We start from the raw sequence: 9,672 nt of genomic DNA, 5'->3' as shown, positions 1-9,672 counted from the left end.
TTTTTTTTTTCCAAGGACAACTTTTTATTGCTATCAGAAGGGCATTCATGGGTACAATGGATTTGACAGCAGTACCTTCCACAAACTGCCGGGAGCGATCAAGGAGGAGGATAGGGCAATGCAGGAAAAAGAAATGTGCATTCCAATTTTAGTACGAGTTTTAAAAGTCCCATTTGGTTAGAAGGAAGCAACAATGGGGATCACATCTTAAAATTAAAGGGTAATACAACCGTTTGCAACAACTGAACAAGCAGCAGTAACTTTGTGCTATAACAAATAAGATGTTAAGGAAATACATTTTCACCTGCTTAAAGTCAAACATTTGTTTCAAAGCATAGAGTATTAATTGATGTTAACGCTTTGTCAATTAAGAATATAAAAGGAAAAGGTAATTTTCTGCAACCATATTTCATACTTGGCAAAAGTAGTGTAAGATTAGCATACCAACTTTCTTAACTTTAGTGTTGAAAACACTACAATTGAGTGATCAACCTTTGAAATGGTAAATGAACACAACTGAGCTACTCGCAAGAGAAACTTGAAAAATGTAGGCAGTAAACATCAAACCTAATTACATGTCTAACCAGTGCAGTCCACTAACAGGTCAGACACTTGGCCAGCATATTTTTCAAATCATTTAAAATCACTCAAAATATTACAACAAACAACTTTGTACACCCAACATTTTTTTTTGTCTATGAATATTTCGTAGTGACAGATAAGAGTACTCTTCATGCACAATACACAGAAAGAGGAGAGTACGTAAAGGGAAACGGGGTTGAATGACAGATTAAGCTACATTTTTTGGATGCGTGGTAAATGTGAACTTTGGAAGAAATGTTACATTACACACACTGGAGAAAAAACACTGGAACGGACAGGGGACCAGAAAGTCAGATCATTTGCTACTTTTTTTGGTATTTTGTTTTTGGGTCTTTTGTCCATTTTTTTAATACATATGTTCTTTTATAATTGTTTTTTAAAAACTTTTTTATTAGGTGCCTAGGTAATCGTTGAACTATAATTAAAAGCACAAGAAAACATTGAAAATAGATTGCTCCCTTTTTTAGCCTGGGCAAGGTATGCCCTTCAACAATTCTGCCTGATATTGGATGTTGTAAAATGGAGAAAAAAAGTCTTCTACAATGGATCTGCCAGTTCCTTTGTGGCTACATGACTGAGACAGTCTGCAAAGGTGGACAGGGAGAAACACTGCCCTCTTGCCTTGATAAGACAGTACCACACCCTGTCGCTACACCTTCCATCCCCCAATCTCAGCAGTGCTGTCTTCATTGTAAAGGCGTTTGATTCCATTGTAGAAGTCGTCCACTTCCATTTCTTCAACTTTGCGCTTAGCAGAATTTTGTTGACATCCAGCAGGGTCTGGCAGGCGTTGGAAGAGTGCTGTACCATTGACTGGCACTTCTGGTAGGTTGTCTTTGGGTACTCTGGGTCCTAAAATAGAGGAGGGGTGGCATCTAAACACTCCTCTATTGCAGGTGACCAGGGTTTGCTTAAGGGGATCATAGATGCATACAGCATTGGGAGGCAGGCAAGCCTTCAGGTTGGAAAGATGTTTTGCCACAAGCTCTCGACAATGGATCAGCTGTAAACTGTCCATCTTCACTTTCTGCAGCAACTCGAGAGTGAGAGCAAGCCAATCAGGACGGATTTTTCAACTTCCAGGCTGATTATAGCCAGTGCCAACATGGAACCCGTGAACTGCAGAAGTTGGGAGCAGGCCATGAGTTGCAACAGTTGGGTGGTGAGAACTGCCACATGTTGGGATGGGTTCATCATTGGCAAGCCAGCTATCAGCTGAGAATTGACGCTCAGGGCAACCGCATGGAAAATGTGAAGAAAATCAAGTGGTGTAGCTGTGTGAAGATCCCAATTCAGTTTATCCCGAATAATTCTTTCCATCCGAAGAATTTCAGCAGGAGAACAACCACATAGACTGTCCTTGGCCAACACCTTCAGCACTGGAATTCACTCATCTCCCTCAATGGTCTTGGCGGCAAGGGAGAAGCAACTCACTGCAATACATCGAAGGTATTTTGGACGAGCCTTTACAGTAGTTAAAAACCTGTCTCGAAGACAGATCGCCAAGGCAAGCGTTTCTGGATAAATGCTGAATTGGTATTTCAGTTTAACCAAACAGTGGATTACTTCATCCCGTTGTTCTGGAGAAATAGTTTCATACCGATTATTGAGAATTTTGGGCACGTACACCTTCCCCATCTGGGCTTCTTTAGAAACTGCCACTTCTAAAACAAATGACAATCTCTGGCTCTCCAAGGGACCTGAAAACTTCATGGTACCCCTTGGATACGCCTGCCTCCCGGTCAGATACGACTACCTCCCCTGCAAACCTGTAAAATTCACAGTTGCATTTGGAGCTCATCCGGTCCATTCAAAATAACGTAAAATATCTTAATACAAAGAAAAAATATTCAGGCTGCTTCCTGCATCTTACTGTTGGACTGGGGGTGCATCCTGGCAGTGGACACGGGCACTGCGGGTTGGGGGATTACAAAAATAAAAGGGGGTAATTATATAAAAATATAAAGCTAGGAAAAGGTAAGACGCAGAGCAGGAACTGCCAGGGGGCGGGGATCAAGTGTAGTGTTTTAGGGTAGTGTTGTAGTGTTTGTGTAGTGTAGTGTTTTAGGGTTTAGGGTAGTGTAGTGTTTTAGGGTAGTGTAGTAGTGTTTGAGTAGTGTAGTGTTTTAGGGTAGTGTTTGTGTAGTGTAGTGTTTTAGGGTAGGGTAGTGGTTTAGGGTAGTGTTTGTGTAGTGCAGTGTTTTAGGGTAGTGTTGTAGTGTTTGTGTAGTGTAGTATTTAGGGTAGTGTAGTGTTTTAGGGTTTAGGGTAGTGTAGTAGTGTTTGTGTAGTGTAGTGTTTTAGGGTTTAGGGTAGCGTTGTAGTGTTTGTGTAGTGTAGTGTTTTAGGGTAGTGTAGTGTTTTAGGGTTTAGGGTAGTGTAGTAGTGTTTGTGTAGTGTTTTAGGGTAGTTTTGTAGTGTTTTAGGGTTTAGGGTGCTGTTGTAGAGTTTGTGTAGTGTAGTGTTTTAGGGTTTAGGGTAGTGTTTGAGTAGTGTAGTCCATTAGGGTTTAGGGTAGTGTTGTAGTGTGTGTGTGTAGTGTAGTGTTTTAGGGTAGTGTCGGGGGGCCGTGCAGGGTAGTGTAGTGTTATTGTAGGGAGAGGACTGGGGGCGGGGGAGGATTGTGTAGGGGTAGGGTAGCCACTTACCTTGCAAACTTTAACCACGAGTATAGCTTTACCACGCATGCCTTTGCGTAGTAATGGCATGCGTGGTAAAGGCATAGTCGTGGTAATAGTTTGCGAAGTAATGGCATGTCGTTGTCATTGACATCGCGTAGTAATACCCGCGTTGTAATGGCATGCGTGCTATTAGTATGCGATGTAATGACATACAACCGTGTAAACCACTCCAGGGCTGCTGCAGGGTTCTCGAAAACATGCTACATCAATAGCACCCATTAGTAGCTTCCCCCAAACCACTGCAACCCATTAGAATCTATCCAATTGGTAGCTACCTTAAGGCCACCAGAGAACAGTGGCTGTTTCCAAAGGCCATTGTAGTCCACTGAAACCATTGCCAATGTCATGACAGCCCAATGGATGCCACCATATGCCCTCACAATTCACACACAAAGATCAGCGTCACTATATTCATTTTATATTCGGGAACATATTGAGGTGTATGTGACCACTAATCGCACTGCAATGAAAATGGTTCATTTTTATTTACGTGTGCAATTTTCTTGCAGTGTACTAATTTTGAACACGTTAATGTCACTTGTTAAGTCTGCACTCTGCACGAATCAAGTTTAAGTAGTCTAATCCTGATAGTGCTGAACGTGTTCGCCAATGATGATACTTTTTTTCCAAGTTGCATAATTTTTTAGCACACGTATAAAATTATAAAAAGATAACATTACCATAAAAACTTTTTATTTTCTATTGAGCAGCTCTTTTGGTGTGTCAGCACTAGCTGTTCCATGTGCCGCTCATGGGCCTGCACTGCATGCTAACACGAGTGCTGAAGCAGTCATCCACTCCTAACATCCAGGAGGTATGTGTACTCCAGGACAGCCGGAGGTGGATGAAGTGGCAGATACTGTTGTGTGCAGATTTAGATTCCGTATGTAGGTTTCCCGATCTATGCCCTTATATAGGTACAATTCACATTGCCCTTATTTGGACATAGAAATCCGGCCCTTATTTAGACATTGTCCTTACAAACCAAATACAGGCATGGCCACCTACAGCCGCCCATCCACGTCACAACGAATTCTTGGAAAACCAGACCCTTAAGCCTTTAGGAATTTCACTCAGCTTGAATATTGATTTCTCCAATAACTCATTAAGTATGCATGAACATCTATTCCTTAGGGGTTCATTCATGACGTTCCTCTGCCCGACTTTTACGTCAATGCTGGCATTCCTAGACACCTTCAAGGTATAAATATACCAGCACTTGCCCTGGCAAATTGCGGTTCCCGGAGGATTCGAGCAAACCCAGACTACGCGGTTCACCACGGCAAGTTCGGAAGGAGATCGAGTTCCAGCCTGATGCACTGACCTGACGCTGCCATCCTCCTCGCAGAGAATCCAGCTCCAGTGCTCTCAGACTTCCCTTGCGGGGGTTAGACTATCGAGTCCAGAAAAGAGATTCCAACCGCTCTCATTCTAAGGTATGGAGCGGACTAGAACTTAGAGAAACTTTTGGCAACTCTTGGCTAAACTAAAATATAGCTAGCTATACTTTAGAAATGGCACCTACTTGAAACTTCGTAGTGCAGTTAGGTTAGGTACACTGGGGTAGAACAATTTAGAAGCATCAGATGAGTATCACATTTTAGCTTATGTTATTTATGTATGTATTTTGATTAATATATGTCATAGCTACAAACCATGCTATTGCAGTATTATTTTATCCTACTGCTAACCTCGTACATATTGTACTTTGCAGTCTGTCTTATGATTGTAGCAATTCATATCTCTTGCATGTCTGCAAATGACTGGGTTGGTTAGGGAAATTGACGAAAGATACACCTCTATGGTCTTCTCAACAACTGTGATTATTATGCTATCAAGCAGGGTTCAACAAATGGGACACGATAGGGATCTCCACGATTGGAGACCTGCTTAAAAAGGGGAAAATACTCACGTTCAAAGACCTACAAGCGAAATACGAAATGGCGCCCAGCGAAATCTTCCGATACCTACAAATCCGACATGCACTCCATACAGCCCTCACGGACATGTTGAGTGTCCCGACTCGTTCCCCCCTGGAAGACCGACTTTTATCTGAGCTCCTCCTTACCAAGGCCATTTCTCTTACATATCGCAAATTAAGCAATAACCTGCCAGACCCCTTCCTTAGTCTCAGAGACAGATGGCAATCAGACATAGGACAACTTGACGATGAGGACTGGCAGACAGCTCTGATGTCCCCGAGGGACGCGGCTATTAACCAACGCTTTAAACTGATCCAGTTGAAGATCCTATATAGGACGTACCTCACTGGGGTGACATTGGTCAAGATAGGGACTCGGCAGGATGCGCTTTACCTGCGTGGCTGTACTTGTGTAGCCACCTTCTATCACATTCTATGGGACTGCCCCTACGTACGATACATCTGGGAGCGGGCCACTGACAAGATGCAAGACGCTCTGGGCAAATCAATTGTGCTGAAACCTCCACTAGGACTCCTGAACATTTGGGAAGCGACTGACCTTACGGATGTAGAGCAACAATTCACCACCCTGGGATACACCCTAGTCAAAAGAGCCATCGCTATGAAATGGGGGCCCCAGACAAGCAGTTGCTGATTGGTTGGGTAGAGGAAATGGACAAATGTATTGTAGCTGAAAAAGAAGTCTACAAAACCAGAGGCTGCCCTAAGAAATGGGATAGAAAGTGGAGGGCATGGAATGCCTACCGGGGAAAAATATGCACTTCACCAACTGTTGAGCTTGAAATGACACAACAGAAATTCCTGTAATTGTGATAACTGGTTGTATTGTTGTATCTTCAGCGATATTTTTCCTTTAAATGACGAACGGTATATCACGATATATGTCCATGACAAATGTTTTGTTTATCAATAAAATTTTACCCCAAAAAAATAAAAAGTCAAGAATTGCCCGCCTCAACATCCTTTTCCTAGGATATGAACTATCAAGTGAAGGCAAAAGCCTGGCAGTCAACTTTTTAGAAAAGTGTGCGCTGCTCCAACCACCAAAAACGCTGAAAAATTTACAGTTGATTCTAGGTTTCCTGAACTTTGGAAGAACTTACATTTTAAATTACGCAGAAAGGGTTAAACCTCTCTACGAATTAATCAAACCTGATTTTAAAGTCACACATTGGACACAAAAACACACAGAAATTTTGCATTCACTCCAAACAGACATACAGACATGTTAGCAACTAAATACTTGCAAACACGCGTAAACGTATGCAACTAAGTGATCCGAATAATTCCGGGTCAATGCGGATTCACCTACTTAACTTTTAACGAAGGCGAAAAAGTACCAATTGCATACACAAGCAGAAATGAAATTCACTTCTACAGAAAAAATTCTGACAGCAGTTCAAACTGTTGTAGCAAAAGAAAGAGCCCTAGCACAGGGGAAACGCATTATGGTTGTGACTCCTGTACCAGCCCTAGAGGCAGTTACAAAGGCTAGCATTCCAAATGCAAAAGCTTTAAATCCGAGATGGATACAATGAGTTAATTCTCTTGCTGCAACTGATGTTGAATACGTTTTTGATCCATACTTAAAAACACAAGCATTCCTGCAATATGAACACAAATGTCCTCTGCCTACTGAAATTCTCCCTCTTGACCAGTACGAATTTATAATTTATACTGACGGATCTGCACAGCCCGCTACGGGGAGTAAACAAGCTTACATTGCAGCTTGTGCTATCGTTAAAGGTCGCATGCGAGATGGCAAATTCAGACGAATGGTCACAAAAAAGCAATCTCTAGGACAGTGGTTTTCAACCTTTTTTGGGCAAAGGCACACTTGTTTCATGAAAAAAATCACGAGGCACACCACCATTAGAAAATGTTAAAAAATTTAACTCTGTGCCTATATTGACTATATATAAAGTAATTCTCTTGAATAGGAATCAAATAAACACAAATAAAGTATTTTATAATTACTTTATTATGAAATAGTAAGTAAACAGAAATATGAAAAATTATAAAATACTTTATTGATCAGTGCGCAACCTGGGCCTGTTTGGCTGAACACAAAGCTGATATTCTGGCTGGAATCGAAGAAAGACACACACGTAGCTCTTCGTCAACAGCTCTCAGTCTCTCTCTGTATTTAGTTTTTATAGCAATCATGCTTGAAAAGCTCATCTCACACAGATATGTAGTGGAAAATGGGAGCAGTGTCAAAATAGCTTTGTTTGCCAGAAGGGGGAACTCCTTGGCAGTATCCAACCAAAAACTGTCCAAAGGTAGATCAGCAAATCTTAGCTTGAAACCACGATTTTGTCTCAGTTCAGTTAGTTCCTCCTGCTCCTGTAAAGTCATGTCCTTTCCACCAACTGATGCTGAGCTATAAGGGTCCCTAACCCAGTCAAGGCATTCAGTGGAGACTGAAGAGAAATAAAATGACAACTTCTCCTCGAGAGTTTTTAAATGTTTAACTATTATCTCACACAGTGCAGCAGTGTGAACACCTTGCCATTGCTTGGTGAGTGTGAACATTTCAAGATTGCCACTTTCCACGTGTTGATGCCAGAGTTGCACCTTTGAACGGAATCCATTTATTTTATCTGTACTTGTAAGCAGGTTTTCATTTCGGCCTTGCATTCGTGTGTTCGGTTCATTCAGATGATGAAATATATCTGCCAGGTATGCCAGCCTTGCACACCACTCATCACTTGCAAGCAGCTTTGCGTAATCTGACCTCTCATTTGTCAGAAACACTTTAAGTTCCTCCCGCAGCTCATGCACACGAACCAAGACCTTGCCACGCGACAACCACCAGACCTCCATATGAAACAGCAAGGTTTTATGCTTCGCTCCCATCTCCTCACACAAAGCTGCAAATATGCGACTTTTCAGGGGTCGTGACTTTACAAAGTTTACCATGCGCACAACATCATCCAACACATGAACTAGGTCTGCTGGTAAAGTCTTGGCTACGAGGGCCTCACGGTGTAAAAAACAATGCGTAACAATCACATCTGGATTTCTTTCCTTCACTCTGCTTACAAAGCCTTTGGTGCGCCCGACCATGGCTGCAGCTCCATCGGTGCTGACACTTGTGCAGTTTTCCCACTTAAGTCCTCCTTGTTCAAGGTATTCTGATGTGACCCGAAAAATTTCTTCTCCTGTTGTTTTTTCTGGCAATGCCTTGCAAAAAAAGAAGTTTTCTCTAATTGCATCACCATCAACAAAACGCACATTGGCCAAGAGTTGAGCATGTCCACTGATATCAGTAGACTCGTCAAGTTGCAATGCAAATTTCTCACTGATACGGATCTTTTCCAAAACCACACTTTCGATGTCTGCAGACATGTCATTAATACGTCTGGAAATTGTGTTGTCTGAGAGAGGGACTTTGGCTATTTCCTTAGCTGCTTCAGGTCCGAGCATCTCCTCTACAATAGCTTTGCAGGCGGGAAGTATTAATGTCTCTGCCACAGTGTGCGACTTTTTTGACTTGGCTATAAGTTCAGCAACTTGATAGCTAGCTTTAAGAGCTCTTTCATTTACCTTTGTGGTTTTTCTCATGAAAGTTGCCTGTTTCTCTGTGTTTTCACGCAGGCGAACAAAATAGTCCGCATTCTTGTTTTGAAGCGAAGGGTGTTTCGTTTGGAGATGGCGTTTAAGTTTGCTTGGGACCATAGCACTGTTAGCTAGCTTTTCACCACACACCACGCACAGTGGAGTTGGTTTGTTTGCATCTCTGGTGAAAGTAAATCCAAATGAAATATAGCTTTCGCTATATTGCCTTGTGCCAGAGAATTTGCTTGAGCTAACCATCTTTGCTTTCTTTTGATCCCCACTCATACTTGGGCTCTCATCTGGCTCCAAATTTTGTTCAGAGTCCAGTTCTTTCCTTTTCAAATACGTGTCCATCACTGCAGTATCTCACTGTCACTCAGTACTTACTGCGCTTGTCTCATCCAGATAGCCGCTGTCCGTCACACTCAGCACTCTTCTGCGCATGTCTCCATCCAGATCCATCAGTCAGCGCTCTTCTGCTCATGTTTCCTCCAAATCCAGATCCATTGGCGCTCTTCTGCTCATCGGCAATCTACTGCGATGTCTCCTCCTGTCCTCCTCCTGTTAGTGTAACAGTGACACCGGAGCTATTTATAGTCCTTAACATCAGTGGTGGGATTCAAAAATTTTAGTAACCAGTTCCGACATTCAAGCATGGTTTAATATTTTTTTCTTTAATGGCAAACAAAAATGTTGCGGACCGTTCTCTGCTCAGCGGGGATCGATCCGCTGATCCCCGCTGAGCCGGCGGATGACAGCTCCGTCTCCGCACTGTGTGCGGAGAGGGAGATGTCAGAGCCCCGCTGCTCTCTATGGGGAATCGGATGAGAGCGGACCGCCTGTCCGCTCTCATCCGATCCCATCCGATCTGATCCCCACCCAGGA

General features: G+C 42.7%; 1 protein-coding gene and 1 pseudogene across 1 annotated transcript; both read right to left on the bottom strand.

The window, feature by feature from the left end:
* Positions 1-1,143: 1,143 nt before the first annotated feature.
* Positions 1,144-2,507, bottom strand: LOC146829466 (cyclin-I pseudogene; annotated as a pseudogene).
* Positions 2,508-7,580: 5,073 nt separating this feature from the next.
* On the bottom strand, positions 7,581-9,141 carry LOC146829465 (zinc finger BED domain-containing protein 5-like). The gene is made up of 2 exons (XM_085606501.1): positions 8,272-9,141; positions 7,581-7,649 (listed from the first exon to the last, which is right to left on the bottom strand). The coding sequence occupies exons 1-2, from the start codon at positions 9,139-9,141 to the stop codon at positions 7,581-7,583; spliced, it is 939 nt and encodes a 312-aa protein (XP_085462627.1).
* Positions 9,142-9,672: the final 531 nt, after the last annotated feature.

Source organism: Triturus cristatus, chromosome 5_2 (genome assembly GCF_964204655.1).
Source record: "Triturus cristatus chromosome 5_2, aTriCri1.1, whole genome shotgun sequence".
NCBI lineage: Eukaryota > Metazoa > Chordata > Amphibia > Caudata > Salamandridae > Triturus > Triturus cristatus.
The sequence above is the reverse complement of the archived record's forward strand: the minus strand, read 5'-3'. Positions and strand labels throughout refer to the sequence as shown.